The sequence below is a fragment of the Phoca vitulina genome, unplaced genomic scaffold (assembly GCF_004348235.1).
Source record: "Phoca vitulina isolate PV1807 unplaced genomic scaffold, GSC_HSeal_1.0 scaffold91, whole genome shotgun sequence".
In the NCBI taxonomy this organism is placed as follows: domain Eukaryota; kingdom Metazoa; phylum Chordata; class Mammalia; order Carnivora; family Phocidae; genus Phoca; species Phoca vitulina.
The window spans coordinates 321,910-336,954 of record NW_022589794.1 but is presented as its reverse complement, the minus strand read 5'-3'; the positions used below and the strand labels follow the sequence as shown (position 1 = coordinate 336,954).

The 15,045-nt window shown below is 54.9% G+C and overlaps 1 protein-coding gene across 4 annotated transcripts in view; it reads right to left on the bottom strand.

Annotated features, from left to right (window-relative positions):
* TMEM132C (transmembrane protein 132C) overlaps positions 1-15,045 on the bottom strand; it is a 308,550-nt gene that overhangs the window by 8,744 nt on the left and 284,761 nt on the right. For all 4 annotated transcript variants that reach the window (XM_032396388.1, XM_032396387.1, XM_032396389.1 and 1 more), the window contains 2 exons: positions 2,457-2,662; positions 714-987 (listed from right to left, as the gene is read on the bottom strand). In XM_032396388.1, coding sequence (XP_032252279.1) covers positions 714-987; positions 2,457-2,662 — 480 coding nt within the window. The remainder of the gene's footprint in view (positions 1-713; positions 988-2,456; positions 2,663-15,045) is intronic.

Below are 15,045 nucleotides of genomic sequence, written 5' to 3'. Positions count from 1 at the left end.
GCTGAAACATTACTTTTGGCTGCCTCTCATAAAACAAATGTCGCCTTTGAGATCTCCAGGTGAAATGATGGAAACGTCCCCATCGTTCCCACATACGGTTGTGGTCTCAGGATCCAGAATGATAGCCCCAGTAGGTGCACTCAATGGGGCAGAACTTGAGGGGTTTTGGAAAAGGCCCACCACTCCCTCCCTTCTGATCTGAGATCCCACCATACTATGCATTTCCTTGAACAGGGTTAATAGGGTAATAGGACTTTGAAGAGCGTTTGTTGAATGAATCCACAGCAGAAGGACTAGATGCTTTAAGGGAAGAAGGGAGGTACCTTCCCCGGGTCCCGGGCAGGGGCAGCAGGGAGGCAAGGAGGAGGCGGCTTCTGAGACGTGTAGGAGGTGTATGTGTGGGCAGTGGGACGAAGTGTGGGGAGTCAGAGGCAGGACAGGGAGGGCTGGAAGGTGTCGGGGGCGGAGGATGCAGGAGTCGAGAGAGGGGACATGCGGGTGCAAAGGCCGTGTGGCCACCACCTTCTCAATTCTGTTTGTAAGAAGATTGGGACTCACAGAGCTGGTCCAGGCTCACCTTCCGGTGTCCCGAGGATGCCACCCTGGGGGCCAGGAATTGGGCACAATGCTCCACCCTTCCCATGAGCCTCCCCCAGTGCCCGGCATGATGTCCGGTGCCGAGCATGCAGAGATCCCGGGCTCTGGCTCCCTACCTGGATGGTGGTCATCCCGACCTCCCGCCCGACCAGGACCCTGCTGTCCTGGAGGGTGGCCACGTGAGGTTCCTCCAGCTTCATGAAGTCTGCAACCAGGTGGGTGATGTCGACCTGCCAGTCAGGACCGAGCAGGTGGCTCAGCTGGCCCCACGGGCCGGCGCCCTCGGCCACGAACTGGGTGAGGACGCGCACGGTGGCGTGCTGGTACTGCAGGGAGCAGCCGCGGCCCCGCCGCTCCTCCTCGTCTTCATCCTCGCTCTCTCGCGTGGGCCTTGGGGGTACGAGAAGAAGCTCTCAGGTCCCAGGAATGGATTCAAAGACGCGCCGGGGTCACAAGCCAGCCAGGCGGGTGCCTGCCTCCAAGGGACAGCATCCTGGGCGGGAAACTTGGGACCCCACAGGAGCCCCGGGTTCATCACGGGCAGCACAGAGGGTCAGACATCTCTTTCTTGGAGACATTCGTTGACAAAAGACTTAAGAGCCAACATTGACGAAGTCTACACTGTCCAATAAGTAAGTGGCTAATAGCCACGTGTGCCTATTTATAATTTCATTTAAATGCGTAAGAACTAAATCAATGAAAAGTTTAAATTTCCTAGTCACCCAAGCTATATTGCAAGCACTCCACAACCACACATGCTAGTGGCTGCCATAGTGGATGTGGTTCTAGAACATTCCACCACTGCGGCAAGGTCTACTGAGCAGAGCTGTACTACGCTCTTGAGATGTGCCCTTCTAGGCTCCACATGTATGGACTCTTCATCTCATAACACTATGAGGCAAAACTTGCTGTTCTTATGTTCTGGGGGTTGGAGGCGGAGGTTAGGAACCATGGGCAGCTCACAGAGCTAGGAAGTGGCTGCAAGTCTCAGGTCTGCCGTCCCCAGGGACACAGAGCAGACTCGTTCTCTCGGTCCCTCATGACCGCCTCACGGTCTGAAGGATTGCCCGGATTCACGGCTGCCCCCTGGCCCCCGGCAGTCTGGGCAGTTTCTTTCAAGGTCTCCTTGGAGAGAGGGATGCAGCCTCTTCCAGGGGTGCAGGGGCTCTTCCTGAGTGCACGCTGGCTTGACCCTTAAAATGAAGAGCTCGTGTCTGGGAGACTCCGGCAAACAGCCCCGAGGGTTCAGGACAGAAGATCCCAGGCAGGAGACCAGGAACGTGACAACTCATTTTGCTGACCAGGGGGCCACAGAGCTGAGGAAACAAGACCTCAGCTCCTACATGTGACAATCCAGAGTCACACAGAACAACTTAGAGCCTTGTTTTTTTGTTTAAGAGCAAACAGCAACACCATGATCCAGTATAAATGCAAGTTAATTTTATGCAGTGATTTGAAACGCACAGAGCTGATCAAGCTTACGGATATTCATAAAACACAGAAAAAGAAATCACTGTTTCACTTCGAGAAAAGAACCCCAAACTCAAATTCCCCTGGGGGCTGAGGGGCTAGAAAAATGTATCACTTCTGTCGCTTCACTCTGGGGAAGCCCTTTCAGGACTGTCTACGAGAAGCCCAAGTGCAGAGCACACGCGGTCTGGGGTTGATGAGGATACTGCCGCTGTTTAGCCTCCTGCCTGGCTGGTTATCCCGGGCCTTGGTTAGGCTGGAGAGAATGTAATCACACGATCGTACCAGCATCTACCATGTGCTGGGCCCTGTCCTGGCTCCAGCAGTGTGGTCAGTAAACAAAACCATTGTCATCATGGCTCTGGTGTGTCTTCCCATCCCCGGCTCACCTCTTACTGGCCACAATGGGGACCCTCCAGCCTTTGATCTGGCTCAGTTCTGTATCAGAGACCTCAATCTGCAGGGGCAGTCGGGGCACCCACACGGTGATGTGCAGGGAGGCACTCAGGTGCTGGTAGGTGAAGTTCACCACCGCATTCACCTTGCCCTTCATCTCTTTGCCATTGACAAAGACATAGTCACAGCGTTCAGACACCTGCAAGGACAGAAAAGGGGATGGAGAGGTCACTGGGCCCTGCAAACCACTCTTCTTCCATTTGTCTTTTTCTCTAGCCAAGCACACATGCTTAATTTTGGGTCCTCCAGATGCAGGGCCTGAGACAAGTATTCTGTGCACCTGGTCTACTTGGGAGATGGCCCCAGGGAGCAGGGGCTGCGGAACAGAGTGAGAGAGACAGAGAAAGAGGATAAGTCAATAAAAAGCTACATCTTTACTTTTTTTTTTTTTTTTTTGCTGTGGATCAGTTTCTCTGGAACCTCATGAAAGCCTACAAAATTGTCCCCCTGAAGGATAAGAGACAGGAATATTATCTACCAGCTTCCATCTTTCACCGCCGCTGTGTGTTAACCCCCTGGCACTTCCAGGCTGACACACTAGCCCATGGCATCTGAGAAGACCCTGGGATAGAAAACAGTAGTAGTCTGAGGTGGAATGTGGTCCAATCACAAAGTGAGCTGCAGCCGAGCCTGAACTCTCAGTGGCCACCAGAGGTGTCTGCTCCCCAGGCTGATGTCTTCCCACAAAATGAAACACACCCAAGGCAAATTTCCAGGATCTGAAGGGCTTGTGCTACCTTCTTCCTCTGCAGCCTGACTCACTGATCTCTGATTACACACATCCTGACAGTCTGAGACACCCAGGCCTCTGCACATGAGGCTCCCTTTGCCTAAGAACATCCTTTCTTCCTTACTGGCCTGGCCAGGCACCTCCCCAACCCCCGGGATCATTTATATATTTGTATTAGAACTGCTTAGCCTGTGAATAGATGCATCGCATTAGTGACTACCAACCTATGTCCCCTCCCCCTGTATTCCTCCCTTTGCTTTTCCCGTTCCTACCACATCATTACCTCAGAAAGGGCTGAGACAGAGCACAAAGCAAGATAAACACATAGAAAATAAAATAAAAGTCTGCAAGCATTAAGATTTTGTGTTCCAAAGACTAAACCCTTAGGGAGATGAATTTGTACACAGTCCCGTGGACATTCTCACGTGGCAAACAAACAGCAGGAAGATGCCTGTGTCCCCTGGGAGTGGGCTGGAAGGGGCACCACAGACAGCAGTGGGACCATATCCAAGGTAACTACGACTGGTAACGGATGCCTCTAGGGACTGTAAGCAGAACATTTGGAGACTGGAAGCCCCCCTCTCCCCAGGCCTTGGCAATAGTTACATCTTTTGAAAATCAGACTGGGATATGTAGCCTTAATGAATTGAAAATTGAGAATAGAAATCAACTCGTGTTTTCAAGAAATGACATGACTGTCTTGCATATTCAAGTTGGTAAAATGTGATTTATACTGGCCCCATGTGTCCAGATCAACCATCAAACTATGAAATCCTTGAAGAAAGAAGTACATCTTTTTAAATCTTTGATCTCTTGGTTCCATACAGGAGATGCTCATGAAGCAGGAGCTTAGCAGAGTGGATACTGAATGGACAGAAGAATGAATGTATGTATGCATAGATGGATGGGTGGATGGATGACTGGATGGGTGGGTGGGTGGATGGATGAATGGATGAATGTATGTATGTTTGGGTGTGTGGATGGGTGGGTGGTAGATAGATGGGTACATGGGTGGATAGATGAATGGATGAATGTATGGACGGATGAGTGAATGAGTGGATGGGTGGATGAGTGGATGGGTGGGTGGATGGATGCGTGGGTGGATGGATGGGTGGATAGATGGGTACATGGGTGGATGGATGAAAGGGTGTATGGATGGATGGGTGGGTGGGTGGGTGGATGGGGGGGTGGGTGGATGGATGGGTATATGGATGGATGGATGAATGGATGGTGGATGTGTGAGTGGGTGGATGGATGGGTATATGGATGGATGGATGGATAAATGGATGGGTGGGTGAGTGGATGGAAGGGTGGGTGGGTGGATGGATGGGTATATGGATGGGTGGATGAATGTATGTATGTATGGATGGATGGATGGATGGATGGATAGATGGATGGATGTTTGTGTGTGTGGATGGGTAGGTGGGTGGGTGGATAGATGGATGGGTGGATGGATAGGTGAATGTACGTATGAGTGGATGGGTGGGTTGATGGAGGAGTGGACAGGTGGATAGATGAATGAACAGAACCCATTCTTCATGGGGATGCCTGCTTCAGGACAACCAAACAAGGATCTTGGGTGAGGGGAGATGTGGTTAGAAACTGAGATATGATGGAGCCAAGAGCAGTGGAAATGCAAGACATTTACTTGAAAGCTTCCAGAAAGTTCTCAAGCAGTATTTACTAACTTTTTGGGGCCACTGACTCCTTTGAGAACACATGTCAAGCTAATTCTTGATATGGAAATGCATATACATACAGTTTTACATAACATTTTGGAGTTAATGAGGCCAAACGTGGACTCCTCAAATAGCACTTACCATACTAAGCTATAATTGCCAATTTGCTTATCTGTCTCTTGCCAGGACTATGTACTCTAGAAGGAACAGTGTCTCCTTCTGGGAGTCTGTGGACCCAGTTAAATCACATCGATGTTGAGCAATGAACTCGTATGACCACCCTCTCCTTCCCCAGTTTCTGGGAACTATGGATGGCTACTCTGGGTCTAATTTTCACCTCCAACTCTTGCTTCTGCTTGGAAGGGCAGCTGGTGAGGGCTGGGCTGAGAGAATTTCCTCCATCTGCTGGGGACAGTGGCAGGAGCAGCTGGGAGGGGAACACATGGATGGATCTTCTCACTCATGGTCAAGAGTGGTTTAAAAATGTTTACCTACTGATTAAGGGTGGAAACCAATTTTAGTCACTGTCCCAGACTTGCCATTAGCATGTAAACACTGTCTTGAATCTGGGTAGGCATTAGCATAATAGCCGAGCAAGAGTTATATCAGTAATCACTTCTTTAATCAATGTTGTAATTTACAGACCATTGACTTTGCTCATTTATTACCTTCCTGAGCTCTGGTGGGAGGGAACCTGGCTGCTCCAGAATATATAAATAATTGAGGAACGCCAAGGGTATGAAGCTGTGGTGCATGATAGAGCCGTTGTCACTGCTATTCCTGAAGGTGTCATAAATGTCTGGGGAAGCCTTGGGATGCATTAATCATCTCCTAAGTGGCTACAAGTGAGAACCACAATATCACAAAATGAGCTGGCTTATCTGCAAAATAGGAACCAAAAACCCCACAGGAGTCTGTTTAGTCCCTTGGCTTCGTTTCTGGGACTCTTTTTCATATTTCATGATGGGTGGGCCACCTGCTGAGAAAGCTGTCCGCTGGCCTCTGCCCACTTGGACATTTAATTTATCCAGTCCAAATGCATGGTGGCCACTGACCCAGCCACTGATGTCTGCTCTTAGGACCTGGAGGGGCCAGGGTGGGTCTGCTTCAGCAACATGTGGTCAGTTGACATCTTCTGTTGTCATTTGGACCCTTGGCAGCTTCTTGATGACATCGCTTGCCTCCTTCCCACGGGGAACCGCTTGGGGACCACTTTTGTGGGGAGGGCAAAGCCACCTGCTGGTCAACCATTGACATCCAATGTGACTTCTGTCTGGAAAAGCAGCTAAGCAGGTTCCAAACTCAACAGAAAATCCCAGAGGGCAGGTCAATACACAGACCTTTGGACCCACTCCCAGAGTCTCCGACTGAGCAGGTCCGGGGGGGACCCCACATCTGCATTTCTAACAAGGTCCCAGGTGATGCTGATGCTCCAGGTCTGGAGAGCACACGTGGAGACTCGCTCCTTGAAATAATGCAATCGCCCTTCCTCTGTTTCCATGGAATCTTCTATTTCCTGTCTTCATCCATTTGGGATGCTGTAACGGAATATTGAATATCGCAGCCTGGGGGCTTCAAGAACAGACAGTTGTTTCTCACAGCTCCAGAGGCTGCAAGCCCCAGAGGAGGACGCCGGCAGACCCGGTGTGTGGTGAGGAGCCATCCTGTCTCACAGATGCCACCTTCTTGCTGCGCCCTCCCGGGGCAGAAGGGGTCAGGGAGCTCTCTGGGGACTCTGCTCTAAGGTCACTAATCCCTTCTATGAGGGCTCCACCCTCATGACCCAGTCACCTCCCCAAAGCCCCGCCCCCTTATACCATCACATTGCAAGTTAGGGTCTCAACCCGGGAATTGGGATGGGGGCGCACAAAGACATCCAGTCCATAACACATTCCTTCCACGACTATAATCATTCAGTTATGAATGGCTCCCAGAATCCTACCTCCAGAACCCAGTGGCTTATTCAACATCTCCACTTGGATCTCTAATTATCTTTCAAACTTAATATGTTTGGAAATCAAACTCCTAGGTTTTTTTTGTTTTTGTTTTTTGCCACTGAGGAGCCCGGGGGCTGGAAATAGAAATTAAATTCAGATAAAAAAAATCAGATTTACATTTCTTGTGCTCTTGAGTTTGTGGCCTTGCTCTGTTCACACAAAATACTGCACGGTCTTGTGCAGCAGTGATGCGTTCTTGTAGAAGAGCATCTGCCATGTGCTTTCCTCATTTCGGTCCTTTCCGGAGCTCCGGGCAGCCATCATGGCCCCAGTAGAAGAGGAAGCTGGGGAGCTGGGGCTCGCGGAGGAGGTGGCTTTCCCGCGGTGGGAGGCGGGTGGGGCTGGCACCTGCTGACGGCGGATTTGACAGACGGCTTTGACGGTGATGTCCTCACAGGCAGCATCCTGAGGTTGGGGCTTGGAAGTCATCCTTCGTGGCACGGGGGTCTTGGGGGTCCTCTCCATTCCTGTGGGCAGGTGGGCAGGGAAAGGAAGGGGCGGAGAGAGGCCACTGGCCGGCGAGTCCAGGAGGGATCACATCTGCATCCTGTCCACGGGCTGCCCTGGCCGTCTGTCTCATGGCCCATCCCAGACGAGCCCGCTGGACGGGCTGGATCAGTCCAAATCTGGGCGGGAAACGGACGCGACATGCCACCTGGAGGAGAGTGTGACAAAGGGACTCCGTACAAAGGTGTGGGCAGGGTATGGAAACAGCAGGAGACCGCACAGCACGCCAGACAGACGGGGGGAGAGGGTTCAAGAGTGTCCCCCAAAATCCACATCCACCCGGAACCTCAGACCGGGAACTGGTTTGGAGATAGGGTCTTTGCAGATGTCATCAGCTGAAACGAGGTCATACCAGCTTGGAGTGGGCCACAGAGGGCTGGTGTCCGCAGAGGAGGAGAGGAGGATGTGGAGGCAAGCACCCGGAGGGTGATGTGGGGACGCCAGCAGAGACGGAGAGGTGCGGCCACGCACCAGGGAACAGCAAGGACTGCGGCCACAGGGAGCTGCAGATGCAAGGCAGGGACCTCCCCAGCCCCCCGGAGCCTTCAGAGGGAGCAGGGCCCTGCGCCTGATTTCAGACTGCTGGCCTCCGGCACGGGGGGAGAAGAGCATTGCTTAAAGCCGCCCGGTCTGCGGCCATCTGTTACGGCAGCCCCAGGTCACCGGGGAAAGGCCAGGTGAGGGGCAGCTACCGGAGCCCAGCGCGGGCGCCGCCTGTCTGAGACACCTGCCTCCAGGAGCCGTGACCTCGGCGGAGGGTGCAGCCGCTGTCAACCCACAAGCTTGCAGAAGGGGCCCAGAGGGATGAACGTACTGACGTCTCTCCCCCCGCTCCCCGTCCAGGGGAGCCGCCCACGGCCGCAGCCGGGGGGAGACTGGGGATGGCCGCGCCTGGTAAAGCGGGGAAACTGGGGATGGCCGCGCCTGGTAAAGCGACCACAAAGAGCGGAAGGAGGAGGTAGAGGGATCTGAAAGGACGAGTAGGAATTTCCAACCCAGAGACCTCTTCTCAACATTTTCCCATCTTCTTAATCGGGGGCTGACGTGGAGCACTTTGTGTGAATCACAGAATGCTTTTCAACCCTGGCAAAATCCTTAAAGGAGTCCAAGCTCTTCCCTGATGTGCGCCTGGCATCTCTCCCAGGCATCTTCCATGCATCCCCGCCTTGTTCCCTGAGCCCCCGCTGTCCTCCTGCTGCAGGGCCTTTGCATGTGCTGTTCCTTCTGCCTGAAGGCTCCTCCCCCACTCGCCTATGCGATTTGTTCCTCGTCTCCTCTAGGTCTTCAACAGAGTGGCTCCCAAGCAGGGGCCACTGTGTCCCCCAGGGGACATTTGACTTGGAGATCTTCTCGGTTGTCACCACTAGGGAACGGGCTGTCACAGCTGAAGACGTGCGAATGCTTTCTAATGGTTGAGGCCGGGGCTGCAGCTCGACTTCCTGCACCGCACAGGACAGCCCCCAACAAAGATCAGCAGATCCCAAATGCCAGTGGTGCCAAGGTGAGAAACGCTGCCTCACCCACACGTACGCTCCCCACAGCCCTTTCACTCACATTTGTATTCAGATCGCAACTCCAGACCCCTCCCTGGTTTTATTCTTCTCGTTTACCATGTATTACCCTCTCATACGCTATGCACTTCACCTATTTATTATGGTTATTATTTGTCCTCTCTAGAACATCAACTCTAGGATGACTAAGCTTTTTGACTGCTTTGTTCACTGTTCAGTGTTTTTTCAGTGCCTAAAAGAGTACCTGGTGCTCAGGTATGGGGCTCACCACACACTTCCTACTGGAGGGGCCACTCAGGGCTACCGGGTCCCACACTGCCCCCACTGTGCACAGGTGCACACATGCACAGGTGCACATACACACAGGTGCACATATGCACAGATGCACACACAGGTGCATGCATGGACAGGTGCACACACAGGTGCATATACACACGTGCATGACAGGTGCACATACACACAGGTGCACACAGGTGCATGCATGGACAGGTGCACACAGCAGGTGCACATACACACAGGGGCATGACAGGTGCACATACGCACAGGTGCCCATACACACAGGTGCACACACATACGGATGCACACGCAGGTGCATATACACACAGGTGTACGCACAGGTGCACACATGCACAGGTGCACACACAGGTGCATGCATGGACAGGTGCACACACGGGTGCATATACACACAGGTGCACACACAGGTGCATGCATGGACAGGGCATACACAGGTGCCCATACACACAGGTGCACATGCACAGGTGCACACACATACAGGTGCACACACAGGTGAATGCACGCACAGATGCACATGAGGAGGCGGGCTTTCACTGGTGATTGCACGCTCTGTAACAGCAACAGCGAACATTTGCTGAGCGTTTACACTAAGCCAGGAGCCACTTTGAGAGGTTCACATGGATGATCTCACTGAACTCTCGCCATGAACACATGAGGGAGGGCTACTTTATCTTTTGAATCCTGTCCATATTTCAAGCAAGGAATTGAAGGCACAGAGAGGTGATGTAACTCGCCCAACATCACACAGCAGGTAGTCAGTGAGCCACACAGGGAGTCGACCCCACACCTCTGCTCTCAACCCTGATGTCCACCAGCTCTGTGATGATGCAGCTGTTTAGTTCGATCCTTCCCTCTTTCCTACTGCGGACGGACTCTATTTCCCCTTCCTGCTGATGTGGACCTGGCCCTGTGATGAGCTTTGGCCCGGAGAATGTGAACAGAAGGGACAGCAGGCCAGTCCCAGCTCAGGCTTTAGAGGCCCCGCGAGTGTTCCAGCAGGCTTTGTGCGCTCTGCCACGAGGGGCTCTTCCCCGAGGTCGCGGCTACCTCTCCACCACCCTGGAACGAGACCCACGGAGCCCGTCCTAGCGCCCCTGCAGTGAGGCGTCCTCCGCAGCTGAGCCCGCAGACGACCGGATGGCCTGCAAATGCAGGAGCAAGAATAAGCGATCGCTGCTTAAACAAGCGGCCGTCGGGCCGTCTGTTATGCAGCACAGCTCCCTGCGTTACTCAGCTGAGCGTGTGGGTGCGGGTGCGCCTGCCCGTCACTCTCAGGGGCTTCCGTGCTCCCTCCTCCCTTGTCCTCGCTCCAGTCCCCCATCTTATCCTTTTGTGTCTCCTCCTCAGGAGGCAGAGAGACTGCAGAGGGTGGGGAGGAAGGGAAGACGGGGAGCCCTGCTCCCAGGGTTAGGAAGGACACAGTGGACTCGGGAAGCCTCCGTGGAGCACTCCTCGTCCCGGAGCCGTGGCGCTCCCTGGACCCAGCTTTGGGATTAGGACCCTTTCCTTTCTCCGCGCCCCGTCTCCCACGGACCTGCCGGCCCATGTGGCTACCGCGTGCCGGAGGCCTTCCCCCACAGCGGCCATAGGGAAGCTTCCCATTTCCCAGAGGCCAGGTTCCCTCGTGGCTGAAGGCGTCACAGTGGCGGCTGCCACATTGCAGGCAAACAAGGAGAGGGGCCCGGCGGGGCCTGGGGCCGGCCAGCATCTCTGAGACGAGCTCTGGGCCGCCCTTCTTTTCCTTTCCTGCCCCTCACCGTGGAGGCCGAACGGGATTCCCACGGCCGTGGAAATCCGTTCAGCGATAACTCGCACTTTGTCCAGCTGACCATGAGGAATGCGGCCGAGACTTGGACACGCCACGTGGTCTCGGCTCAGGAATCCTGTCCTCGCGGAGGTGGCTATGCTGGGCCAGGCCTGGCTGGGTGGGGCCGGGTGCCAAGGGGAGGGGAGGCCAGGAGGCCAGAGGGAGAGAGGCCGGGAGGGGAGGCCGGGTGGGGACGCTGGCCAGGGCCCTCGGGCGCAGGGAAGGGAAGGGAAGGGGAGCGCCGCGTGGCCTCTGCGTGTGGCGGGCAGCAGACCTGTGGCGTGTGGCAGACACCGCCCGGCCCTACGCGGTGTCTCCTCCATCCGCCGCCCGAGGACTCCTTCTTTCAGCAAACACTTCCCGCGCCCCTGCTGCGCTCCAGGCTCGTGTCCAGGTGCTGGAGACGGGAAGTGAGAGCCTGGAGCCTCCTCTCAGGAGGTTACATTTCGGGAGAACGGGGGCGGAAGTTCCCAGGAAGAGGGAATCGGCCAGAAGAGCTTCCATTTACGCAGTGTCTGCCGTATGCCTGATTCTGTGCTGAGCACACGCAAACACTTTCCAGGCGAGGACACTGGGGCGCAGAGAGGTTGAACAACTTGCCCAAGGTCACACAGCTAGGAATACTCGGACTCGGATGTGACAGCCGTGGTTTAGCTCCAGAAAGGCTCCTCTTCTTCTTCTTCTTCTTTTTAAATGATCCTTGACAATGCAACTGGTGAAAAGTCATCTCTGTCCTTCCACTTTCGGAATCAGAAAGGACAATGGATATGCAGACATTGCCTGAGGTCTGTGATAACGCGGCCTTCCTTCCGTGATGTCTCCGTGCCAAGGCGCTCACCGACAAGAGACCTATTAGACCTGCTTTCTTTCCTTCTCCTTCCGGAAGTCGGTCTCATGCCAGCACGCACCGGAACCCGTGTGCCTGGGAGAGCAGAGTCGCAGCCCCGTCCCCCGAGCACGTGCCCCGCCGTGGACGGGTAGGAGCAACGTGGTTTTTTGAAGGAAAAAAAAAAAGTCTCCTTTGGTGTTCTCTGAAAGTTAACGGAGATATCTTTGACGTGTCCAAGTTGTATGTATTTAAGACGTCCGCCTTGATGCTTTGATATGATGGACGCCCAAGCGCGAGGAGATCGCCGCGGTCCAGCTCCATGGCGTGCACCCGCCGAGGACACAGTTCCCATCGCGTGTGTGGACGCGCATTCAGTATCTACCCTCTGAGCAAACGCCTACGGCAGAAGCACAGGGCAGGTGCGAGGAGACGTGTGCGGGAGGCAGGCAGGGGCATGTGGTGCAGGGAGACATCAGCAGCTCAGGTCTGCCAGGAGAATTAAACCAGAATCCCGCAAATGCAGGAATTAGCCCGGCGCCTGGCACACCGCGGGCGGGCAGGCCAGGCCGGCGGATGGGGCGTCTGCGGAGGGTCGGGCAGACGGACCGCCTTAGCCCCAGAAGTGTGTTTACAGGGGCTTTGGTTGTTCCTGCCTTGAGGAGGCGCGTGGAAAGAAGCTTCCAGAGTCACAGTCTTAGAAGACCTCTCTCTCCAGTAGCTGTGCTGAGTCCCCAACACCCCCATCCCCAGGAAGCCGTCTGCCTCTCTTTCCTCCAGTGATGTCACCTGAGATCCTAAAGGGCTGGGATCCAGGACACAAGGCACGGAGCAGTCCCATGGTGATGGGACTGGGTGCCCCACGGCTTCTCTCTGAGCCCCCAGGCCTCGCAGAGCTACCTGGGGGGTTGTGGGGGGACAGCCGCCCGAACCTGGGGCTGTCACTCTGTCACTGGGAGCGAGGAGCAGAGGGTGGGATCGCAGGGGTCCCCAGGCAGTGAGCATGGAGACAGTCCAGCCGCACGACGGACGGGGGCGTCTCAGGAGGGCGGTCCTAGGGCCCCAGGACCGGGCGCCTTGGCCACGACCACACCTGTCTCCCCTCTGGGAGCTGGGGGCCAGAGGGAGCTGGTAGGTCAGCTGGTCCGAGTCTCAAGCAAGTCAGCTGTATTTATCTGACGGGGGTTTTCCTCTTCTGATTCGGGAACACTCCATTCATGCTGTCCACACGCCAGATGTCCACTTCCTTGCCAATTACCCGCTGGCTTCAACAGCCACCAGCAGGGCCACGTCCTCCTTGGAGAACCAGGGACACAGACTTGCCGGGAGACTCCCAGAGAAGTCAGACTGCACCCCCTCCTCCTGGCCAGTGGCTCCATCGGGGCAGGTCCCTGCTCTGACTAATGTCACCAAGAAAAACCAAGGAGGGAAAGCGGCTCACGGGCGGGGCTGGAGCAGCCCTTCCTCCTAACCCAGGCCAAATTAAGAAATGGGAGGAAGGTCCTGGGACAGGGAAAGGCCAGGTGACAAGGAGTAAGGGGATGGGAGGGGAGGAGCCCCATTCCAGGCACCTGTCGTCTTCCCTGTATCCCCAGCCCCTGTTTCATTGGAGGATCCTCACTTCCCGCCCATCAGTCCAGAGGTTTGGATGAAGCCCCACTTCCGGCCTCAAGAATAGGGTCATGTGACCACGACCTAATCCAAACAGAGCTTCACGTTCCTCTGGCCACAGCGCCTGGCTCAGGGGTGAATACATGAACTAAGCTGGCGCAATCAGAGGGAATCTCAGGAGCTTTTCAGGCTGGACTAAAGGCACTTGCTCATTTCTGCTGGAATTCTACATGCAAAAATAAGGTTCTGTAGCCACTTGCAGCCATCCTGAGACAGGACAACTTGTCTGAGAATTCAAGCAGCACAAAGGATGCTGAGCCAAGAGACAGAACGCCAAAAATAAAATATGATACCTGCACCGGTGAAGGCAGAGCTGAGGAGAGATGCAGAGAAACTGATTTCTGAACCCACCCGTGGCCGATTCCAACACTGGCCTAGCCCTGCCACGCACAAGACAGCTTCTCCCCTTACTCGTTAAGCCAACTGGAGAGTCTTCCTCCCTCAGCAAGCACGGAATCCTTGATAGAGCTGTGGGATGGAGCACTGGGAAGGCGCTGCCTGGCACCGAATCCCTGTTGTCGAGCTGATTTCAGCAGAGAGGCCGCAGAGGGGCAGGGGTTTGGGAGCCAAGTCTGCACCCCTCTACCCCGCGCTCCCAGCTGCAGAATTCCTGGGGCTTCAAAACCTCTGTTACTCGTTAGGCAAACCCAAATGGAGCCTTTCTTGGCTCCAGTAAAATCTGACTCCCAAATAAATGGCCTAATCTTTTGCAAAGGTCTTTTATGAGGACAGTTATTCTTTGTAGCCCAAGACAGAGGGTCAGAGCAACCTGCTCCTTGCTGGCCAGTCCCGGGCATCCATTTCTGCCCCCCAGCTCCCGTCGGAATGCGGGTGTCGCATGGCTCCTACCGGTGGAAGGCTCTGGGTGTGCGTTCCCCGTAGAGCTTCCCGTGACGTTGGAAGCGTCCTGTGAGTGCGCCATCCGATACGGCAGCCAGGCCCCACGCCTCACGGGGACAGCTGCGGCGCTGAAGCTTCCACTTTAGTTAATTTTAATTAATTTAAATAGCCACACGTGGTAGGTAGCTACCTGCCATACTGCCCAGCGCAGCCGGCAAATCCCGACACCTGGCTGTGAGAGCAGCGGGCTCTCAACCTCGCCCGAGCGCACGAGACGCCGCAGGCCATACGGCCCGGTGACCAGGCAGACCTGGGTTTGCATCTCGGTTCTGCCATTTACTGGCCGTGTGGCCTTGGGCAAGTCACTCCACCTCCCTGGACCTCAGTCTCCTTATCTGCCAAATGAGCTTAGAATAGCGTTGACCTCAGGGTTGCCGGGGTGATCTACTTAAAATCCAAACCAGAATATCCGGCAGGATCCTGTTCTTAGAGGAAATCGCAACGCTGATGGTAAACCCCGAGGCCTGGGGCTCTCGACATTTGGGCCGGGATGCTTCTCTGGGATCAGACTGTCCGGGGCACGGCAGGACGTTTAGCCACTCCGAGGACTCCGGCCGGCAGACACCAGTAGCCCCCGCTGTCTGAGTCACTACAACGCCA